The sequence below is a fragment of the Trichosurus vulpecula genome, chromosome 8 (assembly GCF_011100635.1).
Source record: "Trichosurus vulpecula isolate mTriVul1 chromosome 8, mTriVul1.pri, whole genome shotgun sequence".
Classification (NCBI taxonomy): Eukaryota; Metazoa; Chordata; class Mammalia; order Diprotodontia; family Phalangeridae; genus Trichosurus; species Trichosurus vulpecula.
Genome location: NC_050580.1, coordinates 182,432,341 through 182,454,549, shown reverse-complemented (window position 1 = coordinate 182,454,549; position 22,209 = coordinate 182,432,341). Strand labels below are relative to the sequence as shown.

Sequence of the window (22,209 nt, the reverse complement as noted above, 5' to 3'; positions counted from 1 at the left end):
ACTCATGTGGGCAGCTCAAGACCTTTTCTAGGTACCCAAGAGATGGAGGGCAGCTGAAAAAGAGCTACTTAAATATGAAACTCTTCTTTACTACAACATCCTAGATCAGATTGTGTCAAGTTTCATGGAAGTTACACTATTGTCCCAAGAGCTATCGATGTGATACACACTAAAAATGATTGTTATACCAATGGAACTCAGACATAAAATCTTGAATCTGGAAGGAACCTTAGAAATTATCAATCCCAATTTCCCTTATTTTATGAATATGAAAACTGAGGCTCTGTGAGCTATTCAGTGTTACACACAGAAAGTTAATAGCACAGCTAGAACTAGAGGCCAGGTAACATGGCTTAGTGGAGAGCTTGCTGGACTTGACATCACAGAGATGTGGTTTCAAATCTTGTCTCCAACCGCTATCAATCCAATCATATAACTTCTCCAAACCTCAGTCCTTTCATATGTAAAATGAGTATGAGATTATTTCCTACCTCACAAGTGTGTTGTGAGGATCAGATGAGATATTTTAGACAAAATACTTTTCAAATCTTAAGCTCAGCTATTATTTCAGTTTGCTTTTTACCTAACACAAATCACTGTTACTGTTATTGTTATTACTATTAATCTTCACATGTTGTCCATATTCAGATGGACTCAGGAAACCTGCACATTCATTCCAGCATTTACACTTAATAGATGCATCCATAATTGTGGGAAAGTCACAAGCCCTCTCTAAGTCTCAGTTTCCTCATGTGTAAAAAGAGGAAAATAATACAAACACCTCCAACAACGTACTGAGTATCAATGTGGCATTAGTGCTAGAAGGCTGGTCTTGGAGTCAGAAAGACATAGGTGCAGGTCCTGCCTCTGACACATGCTAACTGAATGACCATCAACAAATCATTTAATATCTCAGTGCCCCCAGGCAACTCTCTAAGATGATTAGTTGTAGATATACAACTAAATGCCAGAATGTATTGATGGAGGGACAGGTAGAAAAAAAAAATGGGTCATTGCCTACACCAGTGAAGTCATACGTACAAGCAAGCAAGCAAACAAAAACTTACACTACCTATTAAAAATTATCTTGTTATTGATATTCCACACTACCTCCTTGAATCCATTGTATGTATTCTTACATCCATATCACTTATTTACCAAATAGCTCCATACAATCCACACATAGTGACATTTGTTGTCTTGTGGATTTGTATCATCTTCCTTATCTAAACTTACTGGAAATAAAATTGATCTGCCCTGGAGGGCAGTTAGTCGTTTCTCCTGGTATATCTCTGGTGAAAGTGTCAGGGAAGAATGAAGTACTATAAATAGAGAGAGTAGCTATCAGAAGACTGCTATATTTTCCTAAGCCCATGTTCCTGTCAGGGGTAGAAATTTGACTGACTCTTCTGATAAGGGCCAGATACTAAAACAGCCTTAAAGGAGCTAGGTCAGAGGGCTCTTGGATAAAATTCTAGAACTGGACATAGTTGAGTGAATGTTGGTAGGCTCTTTTTCTCCCTGTTTCAAAACTCTTGTTGTTTGTGTGTGTTTATTTTAAAGCCAGGTGACATTTAAAAGACTAGACTATCATGACTCTCTCCATGTTTTTATTGCTGGGGAAATCATATTTCAATCCCATATTGGAGAACTGAGTAGATGGTATGTGTTTTTCAAAGTTGACATATCATCTTGCCCATTATCAAAAGGAAATAAATTTCCTATTTTCATTTCTATCCAGTCAAGAAAGATACAAAGTCTGCTGCATCACAAAGAACTATTTCCCATCCAACAATTATTCTAATTATACCCTGGAATTGGAGATAGGAGCCTTGGAAAACTTATGAAACATGTGTTTCACACACACATATACACATATACCATATTACACTATAGTCCCTTGAGCAACAGTTATTACTCATTTCTAATTCTTTACTTAAGAAAGTTGATGGATGTAGTAGTGACAGGAGCCAATATTCCCTTACAGTCAGAAAAATCCCATCCATCAGGGAGTCCCCTGAAATTCCATCTCTTATTTTCTCAAGTTTCTCATCCCAAATTCGTTCACATTTTAATAACTTCTTTATCATCTTTTTATCTTTTTCTTCCAAACCTATTATTCGTATCCTCATCCTCCTCTTATTTCTCAACTAACCCAATGACACTTGCACACACACACACACACACACACACACACACACACACACACATACACACACACACACAATCACTTCGGTTCAAACCCATTTGCTAGGCTCTTCCAAAAAATAATTTCCTGACTTAACTAAACTAGCCAGCATCTTAATAATATCTCCATAGTAAAATATAACCATAGAATGTTAAAAATAAAAGAATTTAGAGACCATGTGGACAAAAATATGCACATTTTACAAATGAGAATTTACAAATGAGAACATTGGAATCCAAGTCTACGAACATAAGTTCAAATTCTGGATCTAATATGTACTGCCTATGTGACACTGGGTAGGTAATTTAATCTTTGGTGTTCAGCTGCTTTATGCATAAGAGGAGTAGTCTGAATCAAATGATCTCTAAAGTTCCTTCCAGCTCTAAAAATCTATAATCTAATTACCTTTAAACACATTAGTGAAGGCATTGACAATAATTACCATGTAGGAACTTCTTTCTTTGTTGAGAGGAGCAAAATGCTGCTGTGTTAATTGCTGTCATTTAGTCATATCTGAGTCTTCGTGACCCTATTTGGGGTTTCCGTGGCAAAGTTAGAGGAGTGGTTTGCCATTTCCATCTCCAGCTCACTTTACATATGAGGAAACTGAGACACACAGGGTTAAGTGACTTGCCTAGGATCATATAGCTAGTAAGTTTCTGAGATGACTGAGGCTTGAAATACCTGTTACCGTTTAAAACATACTATCCCTCCTTTGCCAAATTCAACATATCAATCACTCATTGATTTTTACATCTCATGAACTATCAAATAAGTTCTCCCTTTTCATTAATTCAATCTAGGCCAAGCTCACATCACTTCATGCCATTACTGTAATTGCTTCACAATTAGCCTCCTTGTTCTTAACTACTCCCCTTCTGTACCACCTATAGTACTAGACTCTTGACAAATGAATTTCTCCAAAGTACCACTTTAATCTATCATGACCTTGATCAAAATCCTCCATTGATTACTCATTGTTTTCAAGATAAATATACACTTTCTTATAATGACATAAAGGTCTTCCTCAAAATGCCCTTAGTCTATGTTTCTATCTATATTAGTACAGGAAAAAAAAAACTTCATATTTAGAGGCCTTGGTCCATTTATTCCACTGACTTTTGTTGTTGTTGTTCTAGAGATGTTCCTCCTGCCTAGAACCACTACTCTGTCCCTTTTTCCGGAACCCTTAACTCCTCCCCATCAAAAATGTTCTATGCCTGGAAACAATCAAGCTAAAAACTTCTCATTACCTAGCTGATTAGCACTCCCCACCCTATGATATTATAGATAAGAAATCAATAAGTTTCACCTGAGTGAGACTCCACCCCTTCCTATAAAGTGCTTGGCCCTCTTCCACATTGCTATTATTCATGTTTATAAGACAAGCATCTCTCAGCAAAGACATGGAGGAGTCACCCAGAACCTGGCAAACTCTGGTGCTAAGGTAGTGGAACGTTTTCCACCTAGATCACCAATTTCCTACCTCCTCCTTTCTGAGGATGGTTGTACCCAAGGCTGAGTCCCTAAGTATTCTCCTTATACCCCACCCAGCATCCTAATGATATCCCCAGATATTGTACTTTCCCCTATATAAAGTAAAATATACCTGTATTTTTTTTAAACTGTACTTCTTTTTAGCACTATTGATTGGCATATTTCTTTTACAGGGATATCTAAATCAGGCCTGCACAACATATAGCCCACGAGCCACTTGTGGCCCACCAAAGCAGCCCACTTGTGGTATGTGGTGTAGGCCTGATTTAAATCCTCCAAAAAGTAACTGCAAAGAATTGAAACAAAATTTCCTACTATTCCTCTAGGTCAGCTACATTAGTTTACTTAACCATCCCCATAATTTGTCACGTGCATTTTGACTCCATATCACTTGTTTGGAAGCAGAAAGGGTGCTGGTCTTAGAGTCAACAAAAACGGAAGACTCCCATTTCAATCCCAGCCCTGGCCCTTACTAGATATTTGACTTTGGTTGAGTTATTTCCATTCTCTGGGCTTTAATTTTGTCATCAATAAATAAAATGAAGGAAGTAGACAAGATGACCTCTCATGTTACTCCCAGCTTTGAAGTTCTTTGGTCCCCTGTGATTCTATACTGGAGGACTGGGATGGAGAGAAGAGGAGGAAAGGAGAGGGTGGTTGCTTGTAATGCTAATTTAAGTTCTTTTATTGTCTTTATCACTACTCACTGAAAATAAAATCTACCTACCCAAGAGGGCAATCAGTAATTTCTCCTGGTGCTTCTCTGGAGAAATCCCAAAAGGGTAAAAGCAAGTAGGAATAGGAAAGAATAACCATCATAAGAAAGCAAGAACATCCAGAAAACACAGTCTTCTTACAGTATTCAATGGTGCCTCTTCTAACAAAAGTCAGGTAATGGTACTCCTTTAGTTGGCTGGAGCATAGGAAGCTGGTGTCTAACACTGGATATGGATTGCTAGGGTAAGTGGTGATGGGATCTATGTCTCAGTGCCAAATTCTGTAAAATTTGAGGGCTGTGGGGGAAGGCTCCAGTACTTTAGAGATACAGGATGGTGTGGTGGGGAAAAGTACTTACTGTAGGTAGACTCAGAAGATGTGAGTTCAAGTCCCAGGTCTTCCACTTGGTACCTGGCTGTGACCTTGCCATTCTGAACCTTGGTTACCACATCGGTAAGTGAATGGGTGTTGGACTAGATAATTTCTATCTATAAATATATGATCCTTATTCTTTTAATAAAATTATTTAATCTTACTCATTAGAGATATTAATTTTCTATTTCATATTAGAGAAAGGGATGGGAAATATCTCTTCAGAATAAAAAGCTATCAAAGATGGCATGATCCTTGTCCCCATACCAAAAAAGTATGAAAAATATGATTCCTGGACTTTTCAACTCTCCTGCTCTACCACTGATGGCTTTCCAATCTAATCCAAATTGAAATCTGAATTTGGAATTAGTGATGAGTCTTATAAAATTTTATCAAAAGTCATTACAGGGCATAGGCCTCATTGCAGGTTGCAGATGAGTGAAGCAATTTCCTTTGTCTACATTGTAGTCTCACTAACATGAAATTATTATGGAAACTGAGATTTCATCACTCTCATAAATGTTCCATCCAAGCAAGGAAGCTGACCTTTCTCCAGGCACTTATATTTCTCCTAAGTTTCAGCTCTCTATTCCCAAGCCTTTCACTCCAGCAACAAACACACCCTTTACTCGAATGTCACAATATTCTTGCTTCTCACTTAATGTCTTGCTCAGTCTATCGAGCATGAAACTACTTGCCTTCTTATTGCCATTCTTTTTTTTAATCAGATTCCAATGTACAAAGCCTACCCTCACTAATACATTTGTTGCATCTGTTTATGGTCACACTGAGCAGGGACAATATGGCCCAAGAAGTTGGTAAATGCATAAGATCATAACTTTAGAGCTACAAGAGGACTCAGAGGTGATTTAGTACTATGTATTCATCTCACAGATAAGGAAACTGAGGCACAAAGAGGTTAAATCAATTGTCCAAAACCATACATGTAGTAATAATTAATGAGCAAGAGGTCAAAACTGAATTCAGAGATGAAATTATTGATCACCTCTCCTTATTCTTTCCACATCTCAGCTTCTGTTATGCCAGATGCTTAGCCAACTGATTTTAAATACACAAAGGAAGAGAGGTAAGACATTTTCAATGTACCTACAGAGGGCACAATTTTAAAAAGGAAAGGAAAGTTATAAAGAAGCAGAATCTGGGAGAGTGGGAAGAGAGTTGTCCTTTAAGCCAACGAAACCTGAGTTCAAGTTCACCTGGGAAGATGGTTGTTTGTATTGGTAAAGGGAATGGAGATGGAAAACTGCCTCTGGGAATTCCCTTGGGCAATGAAATTGAAAGTTCATCTCTATTCTTTATTCTCATTCACACTTTCATATGAATTAAATAGCCTAACACCTAGATAAAATCTGTTACCTCAAGAGAAAGTCAAAATTGTTTGAGAAAGAGAATATTTTGCATGAAGAAAGCAGGTGAGAAAATAGAAAGAAATCAGGCTCTAGAGGCAAGGGAATGGACTCAAATTTGCATTTGACTTTTTAATATCTGTGTAATTTTGGACAAATCACAACTTGCCTAGGCTTCTTTTTCTCATCCATAAAATGAAAGGGTTGGGGGCCTCTGTGATCTTTTCTAGCTCTTAATCAATGGTTGTCAGCATTTATACTTTAACTTAAAACTTGTACTAATAATGCTACAGGAATGAATCTCTCCTTCTCTGCTTATTGGAATGAGTGACTCAAGTGACCGCAACATTCCCTATGCTCCTCAATTACTGTTGCTGATGTTCTCTAACATGTTGGCTATTCAAGACAATGAGCTCTTTCACTTCAAAATAAATAGATCCTCACTCAATCATTTACCACGTGCTCCTTTGAAGTAGAAGAATTAGAGAACTCCATTGAAGCCCTTCCTCTGGGATGTATTGTGGCATGGAGGTAATCTTGAATTTTGATAAATAAGGTCAGTAGAGCAAAAGCACTGGGTATTGCCACACATCTGGAAATGTTCTTTCTCTGTACGTGTATATACACACACACTACACACGCACATACAGACACATACACACATGCGCACGTACACACATACACATACATATACAAATACACACATCTTCACATAAATGTACATATACATACATACACACATACACACATAAATTATGTGTGTATTTATGTATATATGTATATACAAGAAGACATTCCATACTGCTCATCTGAGGACCCATTTCCTGAAATATAAAAATATTTGTTCCACAAAACACTGGGGACAGAGAGAGGTTGAGATGATAGGTAGATAGATAGATATATAGATAGATAGACTGAAACACACACATATGAATACTAAAGATAGTCAAATAAAATCTCTGTCCATTTCAAAGGTGAAGAAGAAATGACCATCTTAGGCACTCATAACATCTCTGGAACTGTAAGCGAGTTCATCCTTCTGGGCTTTTCACGCAGCCAAGAAATAGAAATCCTTCTCTTTGTCTTGTTCTCCATTATGTATGCACTGACTCTGATGGGAAATGGGACAATTGTCTACGCTGTGTGGTGGGACCAGCAGCTCCACATCCCTATGTACATCTTATTGGCCAGCTTTTCCTTCCTTGAGATCTGCTATACTAACTCCAGTGTCCCCAACATGCTAGCCAACCTCCTCTCTAAGACCAAGACCATCTCCTACAGTGGCTGCATCCTCCAATTCTACGTCTTTTCTTCTTTATGTGCAACAGAACTCTTCTTCCTGTCCCTCATGGCATTTGATCGTTACATCGCAATCTGCTACCCACTCCACTATCCCACCATTATGACTGGGAAGCTCTGTGCCACCCTGGTGTCTGCCTGCTGGGTGGGTGGCTTCCTTTGGTTACTGACCCCTGTATCTCTCCTCTCCCAGGTGCCCTTCTGTGGTCCAAATGTCATTGACCACTATTTATGTGATCTAGGGGCAATGCTGGCCTTATCATGTACACCTGTCCCTAAAACTACTCTAACCTGTGGTGTTGTCAGTACCCTTATTACCTTTATCACCCTAATTTACATCCTTGGTTCCTACACCCAGGTGCTAAGGGCTGTGCTCCGAGTGCCCAAGGGCTCGGGAAGACAGAAAGCCTTTTCTACATGTGCTTCCCATCTAGCTGTAGTGTCACTATTCTATGGCTCAATCATGATGATGTATGTGAGCCCGGGGTCAGCCAGCCAACCTGAGATGCAGAAATTCATCACTTTGTTCTACTCAGTGGCTACTCCACTCTTCAATCCCATGATCTATAGTTTCCGTAATAAAGAAATTAAGGCTGCTTTGAGAAAAGTCCTGGGGAGAATATAATTATCATCTTAACATATAAGGAATGCTTAGATCTGGACATTTATTGGAGGGAGACATGGCTGTCTTTCTCCCTCTTCCCGCATATATGCTTTTTTCAGTGGAGAAGAAGATGTTATTATAATTTAGAGCTAGTGGGAACAGGGTAGAGAGTGGCATACATCTCTTCTGAGATTATATATTCCCACACTGGCATAAAGCATGAGACATCTATAAGGAAAGATGATGCCCACAGAGAACTCAATCTTCCTGCCCTTATATTTTAAAATCTTCTTTCCTGGGTCACTTTCTCTGTTTCCTTTCTTTTCAGATTCCACTTTTGATTTTATCAAATCTTAATTATTTACGAGATAGGGTGCTCTCACTTTGTCTTCACTTCTATATCTTCACATTGAAAGTTTGGGGTATATTAATTGATTGAAGGAGTAGTGGAGTCTGACTCTGCTTTTCTTGTTTTTACAAATCATTCCACAAAGTCCACATATCAAGGATCACTTCTATAATCCTTGAAGCTGGCTTCATTTAATATAGTTGTCTTTAAACTCAGGATCAAGAACCTCCAAGGGATAGGTGGATAGATTTCAGGTTGTATGGGAAACAAATTACATGTTTACTTTCACTTAATCTCTAGTTGAAATTTAGCATTTTCCTCAATTATTTAAAAATTTTTCCCTAAGAAAGGGTCCCTAAGCACCAGATTGCCAATCGGAACTATGACACCAAAAACCATTGAGAGCTCTGGTCTAATACTTGTGCATCATTCTGTGCGTTGAAGACCTTGTAGAAATTATAAAATTCACAAGTACAGCAAAGAAACAAAAGTGTAATAATATGTATGTTTATCTCTCTATATGTGTGAGTACTATTTAATTTCAACATTTCATTTTCATTTGAAATCTCCTTATTAAGGGTCATATTGTTAGAGTTACATCACACACATATTATCAAAGCCTAGTCACTTATTTGACCTGCTCCAAGATGACTCCTCACTGGAGGTCTTCCTAAAGAGTGGACATTGTTGGACACAAATGGAAACACTATATAATAGAGTTTTGACTTGTTTGTTACTGCTTTCCTCCCCCTACCCCACAAAAAAAATCTATGAGCCATGCGTCTGGACTTCACCCTATACCATACCAAAGTACCTGAGTGAAAAAAGGGATTTTATAAGAAAGCTATCCTAGTTAAATAATTTCAAATACCTACTATGACAGAGCAACTGGCACTCAATTAATTCCAGTGCTTAATTGTCTCATCTTAATGTTGACATTGCACAAGGATTTCCTACTCAAGTACTACCTTCTGTGTGTGGTTTAAGTCTGGGGTCATATCTTTTAACTGCTAATGTTATGTGTTTATGGATAATAAAATATAAATATCTTGATGTGCATTGTGCCTTTAGGCTATTAGTCCCTTTCAGATTGAAACTATTTTGTCTTTTATTCTTCTGTACTCTTTTGAATGTAATGATGTTCTACATACCATAGTGTATCTTACATCTTTGATGATTTTATTATTGAATGAATGAATGAATGAATGAATGAATGAAAATGCTTGCTATGTGCAAAGAACTGTGCTAAGAGCTAGGGATACAAATAGAAAAGTAGAAAAGTCTAGTAGTAGAAAAGTAGAAAAATAGATTAGTGTAGTTCTTTTTTTTTCTTGACAGCATTTTATTTTTTCCCCAATCACATGTCAGGACAATTTTTAGCATTCATTTTTACAAGATTTTGAGTTCAAAATTTTTCTCCCTGCCTCCCCTCCCCTCTTCCTAAAATGGTAGGCAATTTTACATGGGTTATACATGTGCTATCATGTAAACCTTATTTCCATATTAGTCACAGTTGTGAAATATGTATGCTTTGATCTGCATTCAGAGTCCATCAGGTCTTTATCTGGATGTGGATAGCGTTTTCCTTTGTGAATCCTTTGTCTTGTATCATTGTGTTGCTGAGAAGAGCTGAGTCACATATACTTGTGGCCCATGGAAGGATTTTGGGCAGCCCATAAAAAAATATAAAGGACTTAACTATGACTTAGGTCATCCTCAGACCCCAAGGCTGTTCTCAGACAGAGGTAATGGGGCTCACTGGCCTTTTAAGAAGTAATTAAGAAGCTTAATACCCTTGTGCAGGCCTGATAAATGTGTGCGTGTATGTGCGTGTGTGTGTGTGTGTGTGTGTGAGCACACATGTGTGCATGTACACACACACACACACACACACACTTATTTATTTTTTGGCAAGGCAATTGGGGTTAAGTGACTTGCCCAGGGTCACATAGCTAGTGTCAGGTGTCTGAAGCTGGATTTGAATTCAAGTCTTCCTGACTCCAGGGTTGGTTCTCTGTCAACTGCATTACCTAGCTGCCCCCAAATCATTCATAGATGATCATTACACAATGTTGCTGATACTGTGTACAGTACAATGTTTTCCTGGTTATGCTCATTTCACTTTGCATTAGTTTGTACAAGTCTTTCTAGGTTTTTCTGAAATCTGCCTTTTCATAATTTTTTATTGCACAGCAGTATTCCATTACATTCGTATACCACAGTTTGTTCAGCCATTCCCCAATTGATGGGGATTCCCTCAGTCTCCAATATTTTGCCACCATGGAAAGGGCTGCTATAAATATTTTTACATGTGTAGGTCCTTTTCCCTTTTTTATGATCTTTTTGAGATACAGACCTAACGTTGGTATTGCTGGGTCAAAGGGTATGCACAGTTTGGTTGCCCTTTGGGCTTAGTTCCAAATTATTCTCCAGAATGGTTGGAAGAGTTCACAACTCCACCAACAGTGCATTAGTTTCACAATTTTCCCACATCCTCTACAACATTTATCATTTCCCTTTTTTGTCACATTAGCCAATCTGATAGGTGTGAGATAACAACTTAGAGTTGTTTTAATTTGCATTTCTCTAATCAGAAGTGACTTAGAGCACTTATACATATGCCTATAGATAGCCTTGATATTTTTCATCTGAGAACTGCCTGTTTATCAGTTGGGAAATGGCTTATATTCTTATAAACTTAATTTAGTTCTCTATTTATTTGAGAAACAAGGCCTTTATCACTTGCTATAAAGATTGTTTCCCAGCTTTCTACTTTCCTTCTAATCTTGGTTGTATTGGTTTTGTTTGTGCAAAATCTTTTTAATATAATCAAAATGATCTATTTTATATGTTGTAATTTTCTCTTTGTCTTGTTTGGTCATGCGTAATTCACTTAAATTCTCCTTTAAGAGTGTGGATGCTATTACCACTTACTGCATATATATTTAGTATTGATGTTACTTCACTGTCTATGGTGCATTTTAGCAAGATGTAGTTTCCTTCATCTCTTTTTTTAAAATTTAATTTACTTAATATATTTAGTTTTCAGCATTGATTTTCACAAGAGTTCGAATTACAAATTTTCTCCCCATTTCTACCTTCCTGCCCACTCCAAGATGGCATATATTCTGGTTGCCCTGTTCCCCAGTCAGTCCTCCCTTCTGTCACCCCACTCCCCTCCCATCCCCCTTTCCCTTCTTCTTTTGTAGGGCAAGATAAATTTCTACACCCCATTGCCTGTGTATCTTATTTTCTAGTTGCATGCAAAAACTTTCTTTTTGTTTGTTTTTGTACGTCTGTTTTTAAAACTTTGAGTTCCAAATTCTCTCCCCTCTTCCCTCCCTGCCCACCCTCCCTAAGAAGGCAAGCAATTCAACATAGGCCACATGCATATCATTATGTAAAACCCTTCCACAATACTTATGTTGTAAAAGACTAACTATGTTTTGCTTCTTCCTAACATATCCTCCTTTATTGAATTTTCTCCCTTGACTCTGTCTGTTTTTAAAAGTATTTTTGATTACCTTCTCCCCCTGTCTGCCCTCCCTTCTATCGTCCCCCTCCTTTTTATCTTCTTCCTCCTTCTTTCCTGTGGGGTATGATACCCAATTGAGTGTGTATGGTATTCCCTCCTCAGGTCAAATTCGATGAGAGCAAGATTTACTCATTCTTCCTCACCTACCCCCTCTTCCCTTCCTACAGAAACACTTTTTCTTGCCACTTTTATGCAAGATGATTTACCCCATTCTATCTCTCCCTTTCTCCCTCTCTCAAAATATTCCTATTTTATCCCTTAATTGGATTTTATTTTTTTAGATATCATCCATTCATATTCAACTCACCCTGTGCCTCTGTCTACACACACACACACACACACACAAATATATATATATATATATGCATATATATATATATATACATAGATACACACATATGTATATATATGCATACACGTATATATTCATATTCCTTTCAGTTACTATGATACTGAGGTCTCATTAATCATACAGATCATCTTTCCATGTAGGAATGTAAACAAAACAGTTCAACTTTAGTAAGTCCCTTAGGATTTCTCTTCTTGTTCACCTTTTCATGCTTCCCTTGATTCTTGTGTTTGGAAGTCAAATTTTCTATTCAGCTCTGGTCTTTTCACTGAGAAAGGGTGAAAGTCTTCTATTTTATGGAAAACCTGTATTTTGCCTTGGAGCATGATACTCAGTTTTTCTGGGTAGGTGATTCTTGGTTTTAATCCTAGCTCCATTGACCTCCAGAATATTGTATTCCAAGCCCTTCAGTCCCTTAAGGTGGAAGCTGCTAGATCCTGTGTTATCCTGATTATTTTTCCACAATACTCAAATTGTTTCTTTCTGGCTGCTTGCAGTATTTTTTCCTTGATCTGGGAGCTCTGGAATTGGTGACAATGTTCCTAGGAGTTTTCATTTAGGGATCTTTTTGAGAAGGCGATCTGTGGATTCTTTCAATTCCTATTTTACCCTCTAGCTCTAGAATATCAGGGCAGTTCTCCTTGATAATTTATTGAAAGATCATATCTAGGCTCTTGTTCTGATCATGACTTTCAGGTAGTCCAACAATTTTTAAATTATCTCTCCTGGATCTATTTTCCGGGTCAATGGTTTTTCCAATGAGATATTTCACATTGTCTTCCACTTTTTCATTCCTTTGTTTTTGTTTTATAATATCTTGATTTCCCATCAAGTCACTAGCTTCCACTTGCTCCAATCTAATTTTTAAAGTTGTATTTTCTTCAGTGGTCTTTTGGACCTCCTTTTCCATTTGGCTAATTCTACCTTTCAAGGCACTCTTCTCCTCATTGGCTTTTTGGAGCTCTTTTGCCATTTGAGTTAGTCTATTTTTTAAGGTATTGTTTTCTTCAATATTTTTTTCAGTATTTTTTTCGGTCTCCTTTAGCAAGTCATTGACTTGTTTTTCATGGTTTTCTTGCATCATTCTCATTTCTCTTCCCAATTTTTCCTCTACTTCTCTAACTTGCTTTTCCAAATCCTTTTTGAGCTCTTCCATGGCCTGAGACCAGTTTATGCTTTTCTTGGAGGCTTTTGTTGTAGGCTCTTTGACTTTGTTGACTTCTTCTGGCTGTATGTTTTGGTCTTCTTTGTCACCAAAGAAAGATTCCAAAGTCTGAGACTGAATCTGAGTGTGTTTTCACTGCCTGGCCATGTTCCCAGCCTACTTACCTGACCCTTGAATTTTTCGTCAGGGTATGACTGCTTGTAGAGCAAAGAGTACTTTGTTCCAAGCTTGAAGGGATGCCATTGATTTCAGAGCTATTTCTATATAGCCAGCTCTGCCACACCAGCACTTCTCCTTCCCCAAGAACCACCAACTGGGACCTGATGCAAATCTTAAGGAGGCTCTGCACTCTTGATCTTATCCTCCACTTAATTCCTCCCACCAGGTGAGCCTGGGGCGGGAAGTACCTGCAGCTGTAGTTCTGTAGGTTCACCACCCCTGCTGCCCCTATGGTGGTGGCTGAACCTCAAACTCTGTCCCCCGCAGCTTTTCCCACTAACCTTCTCTGTTGTCTTTGGTGTTTGTGGATTGAGAAGTCTGGTAACTGCCATAGCTCACTGATTCAGGGCACTAGGGCTTGTTCTGCCTGAATCCTGGTCTGGTTGGTCCTAGCACCGCCCACACTGAGCTCCACTACGCTCTGCTCCGTGTGCAATGGACCTCATCCAGCGACCATCCAGGCTGTCCTGGGCTGGATCCCTGCTTCCCTCTGCTATTTTGTGGGTTTTGCAGCTCTAGAGTTTGTTCAGAGCCATTTTTATAGGTTTTTGGAGGGACCTGATGGGGGGCTCATACAAGTCCCTACTTAGAAAGCTGCCATCTTGGCTCTGCCCTGCTCATTCTTTAGGATCAGATAATTTGTTTTCCATTTAATTTTTAGTTTGTCTTTCCATGGTCCTTTATTTCAAATAAGTTTAATTACATCATGATCTGAAAAGGATGCATTGACTATTTCTGCCTTTCTGCACTGGGTTATGAGGTTTTTATGCCCTAGTACATGGTCATTTTTGAGTATGTGCCATGTGCCACTAAGAAAAAGTTATATTCTTTTTAATCCCCATTCAGTTTTCTCCAGAGATCTATGATATCTACCTTTTCTAAAATTCTGTTCACCTGTTCAATTTCTTTCTTGTTTATTTTGAGGTTAGATTTATCAAGTTCAGAGATGGGAAGGTTGAGGTCTCCCACTAGTATAGTTTTGCTGTCTATTTCTTCCTGCAACTCCCTTAAGTTCTCCTCTAAGAATTTGTATGCTATACCACTTGGTGCATACATGTTAGGTAATGATATTGTTTCATTGTCAATGGTGCCTTTTAGCAGTGTATAGTGTTCTTCCTTATCTCTTTTAATTAGAACTCTCTTTGATTTTGCTTTTTCTGAGAGTAGGATTGCTACCCCTACTTTTTTGTGTTTGTTTACTTTAACTGAAGCATAATATATTCTATTCTAGCCTTTTACCTTTACCCTGTGTGTATCCCCCCTGTTTCAAATATGTTTCTTGTAAATAATACATTGTAGGATAATATTGTAGGATTATGTTTTTTAACCTATTCTTCTATCTTCCTCTGTTTTATGGTAGAGGTCATTCCATTCACATTCACAGTTGTGATTATTATCTATGTCTTTTTCTCCATCCTATTTCCCCCCATTTAAGCCTTTATTTCTCCCTTCTCCTTTCCACTCCTCAAAAGAGTTTTGCTTTTGACCACTGTCTTCCACAGTTTCCCCTCCCTTATCTTACCCATTTCCCCTTTCAACTTCCTCCGTCCCTTCTATCCATCCCCCCCCCCCCTTTACTTTCCCCTCCTCCTGCATGTAGGACAAATTTGATTTCTATACTTATCAGAATGTGATAATCCCTCTTTGAACCAAAACCAATTAGAGCAAGCCTCAAACACTGCTTTTCTCCCTCCTTTCTTTCCTCTATGTTTCTGTGCCTCTTCATGTGGCAAAATTTTCCCTTTTCTACCTCCTTCTTGCCTGTTCTCCAAGAACTATTCCTTTGCACCACTTCACTATGTTTTTTTTATGATCACATCATTTACTTTATACTAACGCCTTCAGTCTATATATAATCCCTTTCAATTATCATAATTACTGTACCATTCCATTGCAAGTCCAGTTGAAACATCTCTCAGAGGCCCTATTCTTCCCCCATGAGAGGAAAGGTCAAGGCCCCTGCTCTATCTTCCTCAGAGGTTGCCCTTTCCACCCCTCCCTCCCTCAAGACACCAGTCCAGAACAGACCCAAGCACCTCAAATCTCAGCCTTTATTTTGGTTACAAATTCACACACATTCAGGGACCTTTTAGATCGTGTTGAAAGCGGTGATGTCAACACTCTGCACATAATCTTAGAACTTGGAGATCTCTTCCTCCATGATGTCTGTGCCCACCTTGTCATCCTCTACCACACACTGGATCTGCAGCTTCCAAATGCCATACCCCACAGGCACCAGCTTGGAGCCTCCCCAGACCAGTTCATCCAGCTGTATGGAGTAGACGCAGTCCACCAACTTTGCCATGCCTGTTTCATCATCCCAATGCTTGACATCTTGGATGATGGAAGACTGCATACTACCAAAGCTGTTCATCCTAAAGTCTGGCTGCTTCCTTTTCTTCTTCCTCATCATAGCTACCAAACAAATCAATATCATGATCTTCTTCATCATCCTCTGCTGTGGTGGCCACCTTCTTAGCAGGTGATGTGGTAGGTAGCTCCACCTTATGCATAGGGGATACATGCTGATTCTGAGGAGCCAGAGAGCAGTGGGAGGGCGACCATTCCTCCAGGGTACACAGCCAGATTTTGAGCTTGGAGATGGTGAGCTGTAGGTCCTGAATCAGACTCTTAAGGGTCTGGTTCTCTGCCTCTAGTTTGGAAGTTCTGGTGACTAGCTCACAACAGCCCCGACTGGGACCACTGGAAGAGCTGGTGTTTGTGCTCTGTTGGGAGGAGATGGGCACAGGACCACTCATCTGCTCATAAAACTTTCTTTCTGTATATCATACTTGAATTTGTCAAACCAGATCATCTCATGAACAAGGAAGCTGGTTGCCATCTTCACTCTGTGAGAAGGGAGGGCGGCAGTGAAAGGTTAGCCCCAAAGCCAATCCTGTTGGAAGCAGCTTAATCTATCTTTCTGCCTATAAGAGCGTAGGGAAAAAATAACCTCAGGTTATTTATTGGCCCATTTGTAGATTAGAAAACTGTAGATTAGGGAACATATGGCCTATTTATTCCACTGGCTTTTGTTGGCATTGTTGTTCTAGAGATACTCCTCCTGCCTAGAACCTCTACTCTTCCCCTTTTTCTGGAACTGTCATCTCTCCAACAAAAATGTTCTACGTCTGGAAAAAATCAAGTTAAGAACTTATCACTACCTAGCTGATTAGCACTCCCTAGCCTGTGATGTTATATCCAGGAAATCAATAAGGTTCACCTGACTGAGACTCCACCCCTCCCTATAAAGTACTTGGCCCTCTTCCACATTGCTATTTAATCACATTATATAACACGGGCATCTCTAAGCAAAGACATGGAGGAGTCACCCAGGACCTGGCATACTCAGGTGCTAAGGTAGTGGAGTGTTTTTCACCTGGATCACCAATTTCCTTCCTCCTCCTGCGTAAGGATGGTTGTACTCAAGGCTGAGTCCCTATATATCCTCCCCTACCCCCCAACCAGCCTCCTAATAATGTCCCCAGGTGTTGCACTTTACCTTATATAAAGGAAAACATGTCTGTCATTTTTTAAAGTCTAATGATTTTCAGCACTGTTGGTTGGTTTATTTCTTCTGCAGGAATATCTAAATCCTCCAGAAAGAAAGTGCAAATAACTGAAACATGATTCCCTACTACTCATCTAGGCCAGCCATATTAGTTTACATACTATCCTCTTAATTTGTCAGGTGCATTTTGACTCCTTGTAACTTCTTTGGAAGCAGAAAGAGCACTGGTCTTAGAGTCAGCAAAAACAGAAGACTCACATTTCAATCCCAGCCCTGCCACTTACTAGCTATTTGACCTTGGGAAAGTCATTTCCATTCTCTGGGCTTTAATTTTGCCATCAATAAATAAAATGAGGGAATTAGACAAGATGACCTGTTGTTTCCCTCCCAGCTTTGAGGTTCTCTGGTCCCGTGTGATTCTATACTGGAAGACTGGGATGGAAAGAAGAAGAGGGAAAGAGGGGGTGGTTGCTTGTAATGCTGATTTAAGTTCTGTTATTCTCTTTATCACTACTCACTAAAAATAAAATCTACCTACCCAAGAGAGCAATCAGTAATTTCTCCTGGTGCTCCTCTGGAGAATTCCCCAAAGGGTAAAAGCAAGTAGAAATAGGAAAGAATAGCCATCATAAGAAGTCAAGAACACCCAGAAAACACAGTCTTCTTACAGAAATAAATGATGCCTCTTACAATAAAAGGCAGGTGCTGGTACTCCTTTAGGTGGCTGGAGCATAGGAAGCCGGTGTCTAACACTGGATATAAATTGCTGGGGTAAGTGGTGATGGGCTCTATATCTCAGTGCCAAATTCTGTAAAATGCAAGGGCTGTGGTAAAGGGCTACCCTACTTTAGAGAGACAGGATGATGTAGCAGGGAAAAGTACTTGAACATACGTAGACTCAGGAGACCTGGGTTCAAGTCCCAGGTTTCTGCTTGGTACCTATGTGACCTCGGCTGTCTTCTTACTACTCTGGGCCTTGGTTATCACATATGTAACCTGTAAAGTGATGGGAATTGGCTAGATAACTTCTATCTGTAGATATATGGTTATCACATCTGTAAAGTGATGGGAGTTGGACTAGATAATTTCTATCTATAGATATATGGTCCTTATTTTTCCATATAATTACTTAACCTGACTCGGGGAAATTAAGGTTTTCTTTCATATTAGAGAAAGGAATGGGAAATACCTCTCCAGACTAGAAGGCTAACAAAGATGGCATGATCCCTGTCCTCATACCAAAAAAAAGTATGAAAAGTCTTATTCCTGGGTTTTTCAATCCTCCTGCTCTACCACTGGGGGTTTTCCAATCCAAATGAAACTTTTAATTTCACATTGGAATTAATGATGAGTCTTATAAAATTATATCAAAGGTAATAACAGGACATATGCCTCATTTCAGGTTGCATATGAATGAACGAACTTCCTTTGCCTTTATTGTAGTCTCACTAGCATGATGTTATCATGGAAACTAAGATTTCCTCACTCTTATAAATGTTCCATCCAAGCAAGGAAGCTGACCTCTCTCTAGGCATTTATAGTTCTCTTCAACTTCAGCTCTCTCTTCCCAAGCCTTTCATTCCGGCATCAAACACTTTGCTCGAATATGACTATATTCTTGCTTCTCAGTTCCTGCCATGCTCAGTCTATCGAACATGAAACTACTTGCTCTCTCATTGCCCATTCTTTTTTTCACCAGATTCCAATATATGAAGCCTATCCTCTAATACATTAAATAATACATAATACATAATAATACATAAACTGCTTGTGGTCACACTGAGCAGGGAAAATAATGCTTAAGACATTGGTAAATGATCATGACTCAAGAGCTGCAAGAGGACTCAGAGGTGATTTAGCCTTTTCATCTTACACATAAGGAAACTGAGGCCCAAAAAGGTTAAGTCAATTGTCCAAAGTCATACATATACTAATAATTTATGAGCAAGAGGTCACATCTGAACTCAGAGATGAAATTATTGATTACCTGTCCTTATTCTTTGCACATCTCAGCTTTTGTTATGCCAGACACTTAGCCAAGTGATTTTAAATACACAAAGGAAGAGAGGTAAGACATTTTCCATGTACCTACAGAGGACACAATTTTTAAAAATAAAGGAAAGTTATAAAGATGCAGAGTGTGGCAGAGTGGAAAGAGAGTTGTCCTTAAGCCAATAAAATCTGAGTTCAAGGATTGTAGTGAAGGTTCTTGTTTGTAATGGTAAAGGGATTGGAAATGGAAAACTGCCCCTGGAAATCGCCTATGGCAATGAAATTGAAAGTCAATCTCAATTCTTTATTCTCATTCACACTTTCATATGAATTAGATGGCCTAACACCTAGATGAAATCTCTTACCCCAGGAGAAAAACAATTGTGTTTGGGAAAGGGGATAATTTTGCATGAAAAAAGCAGGTGAGAACATAGAAAGGGTTCATGCTCTAGAGGCAGGGGAATGGATTCACATTTCCATTTGACTTTTTAATATCTGTCAAATTTTGGGTAAATCACAACTTTCCTAGGCTTCTCTTTTCTCATCTGTAAAATGAAAGGGTTGGGGACCTCTGAGGTCTTTTCTAGCTCTTGATCAATGGTTATCAGTTTTTCTACTTTAACCTAAAACCTTCTTTAATAATGCTACAGGAATGAATCTCTCCTTCTCTGATGATTGGAATGAGTGACTCAAGTGACCCCAACATTCCCTATGCTCCTCAATCACTGTTGCTGACTTTCTTTAACATGGCAGCCATTCAAGAGAATGAGCTCTTTCACTTCAAAATAAGCAGATTCTCATTCATTTATTTACCATGTGTTCCTTTGAAGTAGAAGAATTAGAGAACTCCAGTGAAGCCCTTCCTCTGGGATGCATTGTGGCATGGAGACAATCCTGAATTCTGACAGATAAGGTCAGTAGAGCAAAAGCCCTGGGTATTCCCACCAACCTGGAAATGCTTTCCCTATATTTGCATTCACACACACACACACACTTATCTTCACATACATATACACATACTGATGTATACACAAATAGATTGTGTGTATGTATGCATACCATATAGGGTATATACAAGAACACATGTCATATTGCTCATCTGAGGACCCATTTCCTGAAATATAAAAATATTTGTTCCACAAAATACTGGGGACAGAGAGAGGTTGAGATGACAATAGATAGATAGATAGATAGATAGATAGATAGATAGATAGATAGATAGACAGATACAGACATACATACATATATAGACTGACATAGTATATATACATATATACACACACACATATATATATACACATGTCTTCACATAAACAGACATACACACACACATATATATACATAAATTGTGTGTGTATGTATGACTGTGTATAGGTATATACAAGAACACATATCATATTTCTCATCTGAGGGCCCATTTCCTGAAATATAAAAATATGTGTTCCACAAAACCCTGGGAACAGAGAGAGGGGCCGAAATGATAAATACATAGATAGACAGACAGATGAACTGATCGACATGTGTGTGTGTATATATATATATATATATATATATATATATATATATATATATATATATATGAATACTAAAGGTAGTCAAATAAAATCTCTGTTCATTTCAAAGGTGAAGAAGAAATGACCATCTTAGGCAGTCATAACATCTCTGGGACTGTAAGCGAGTTCATTCTTCTGGGCTTTTCATGCAGCCAAGAAATAGAAATCCTTCTCTTTGACTTGTTCTCCATTATATATGCACTGACTCTGATGGGAAACGGGACAATTGTCTATGCTGTGTGGTGGGACCAGCAGCTCCACATCCCTATGTACATCTTACTGGCTAACTTTTCCTTCCTTGAGATATGCTACATCAACTCCAATGTGCCCAATATGTTAGTCAACCTCCTCTCCAAGGCCAAGACCATCTCCTACAATGGCTGCATCCTCCAATTCTACATCTTTTTTTCTCTATGTGCAACAGAACTCTTCTTCCTGGCCCTCATGGCATTTGATCGGCATGTTGCAATCTGCTACCCACTCCACTATCCCACCATTATGACTGGGAAGCTCTGCACCACCCTGGCGTCTGCCTGCTGGGTGGGTGGCTTCCTCTGGTTGCTAACCCCTGTCTCTCTCCTCTCCCAGGTGCCCTTCTGTGGTCCAAATGTCATTGACCACTATTTATGTGATCTAGGGGCAATGCTGGCCTTATCATGTATACCTGTCCCTAAAACTACTCTAACCTGTGGAGTTGTCAGTACCCTTATTACCTTTATCACCCTAATTTACATCCTTGGTTCCTACACCCAGGTGCTAAGGACTGTGCTCCAATTGCCTAAGGGCTCAGGAAGACAGAAAGCCTTCTCTACATGTGCTTCCCATCTAGCTGTGGTCTCACTATTCTATGGCTCAATCATGATAATGTATGTGAATCCAGGGTCAGCCAGCCAACCTGAGATGCAGAAATTTATCACCTTGTTTTACTCGGTTGCCACTCCACTCTTCAATCCCATGATCTATAGTTTCCGTAATAAGGAAATTAAGGCTGCTCTGAGCAAAGTCCTGGGGAGAATTTGAATATCATCCCGACATATGAGGGATGCTTAGATCTTCACTCCTCATCTATATTTGTATGGTCAAAGTCACCTACAAGTCAGGTCATCATTTTCCTGATGCCATGGTCCTCTTTGAAAATGAAGGACAAAACACACACACACACACACACACACACACACATACACACACAATTTGCAGGGTATGTTATTGTGGGGATTGCTTTTGTGTTTGGGTTAAATAAGATGGCCACTGAGTTCCTTGACATTACTAGAATTCTGTGATTTATGGGAGAGTGGGTAAAAGGATTCAGGGGCTGGGGGAGGGGAGGAAGGAACAAGCATTTAAGAGTCTATTATGTGCCAGGTGGTATGCTAATTCAGCATCATAGTTATTATCACATTTGATCCTTGCAACAGCCCTGGAAAGCAAGATGCTGTTATTGCCCCCAATTTCTGGTTGAGTAAACTGTGATAGACATAAGTAAAGTGACTTG

At 39.0% G+C, this 22,209-nt stretch overlaps 2 protein-coding genes and 1 pseudogene across 2 annotated transcripts; 2 read left to right on the top strand and 1 right to left on the bottom strand.

The window, feature by feature from the left end:
* The first annotated feature begins 7,126 nt into the window (after nucleotides 1–7,126).
* LOC118827920 (olfactory receptor 11G2-like) lies at nucleotides 7,127–8,065 on the top strand. Its single transcript, XM_036734269.1, has one exon. It carries the CDS (start codon nucleotides 7,127–7,129, stop codon nucleotides 8,063–8,065), a length of 939 nt encoding a protein of 312 aa, XP_036590164.1.
* A 7,685-nt stretch (nucleotides 8,066–15,750) lies between these two features.
* On the bottom strand, nucleotides 15,751–16,503 carry LOC118830146 (annotated as a pseudogene).
* Nucleotides 16,504–20,798: 4,295 nt separating this feature from the next.
* On the top strand, nucleotides 20,799–21,737 carry LOC118827919 (olfactory receptor 11G2-like). The gene has a single exon (XM_036734268.1). The coding sequence runs from the start codon at nucleotides 20,799–20,801 to the stop codon at nucleotides 21,735–21,737; it is 939 nt and encodes a 312-aa protein (XP_036590163.1).
* Nucleotides 21,738–22,209: the final 472 nt, after the last annotated feature.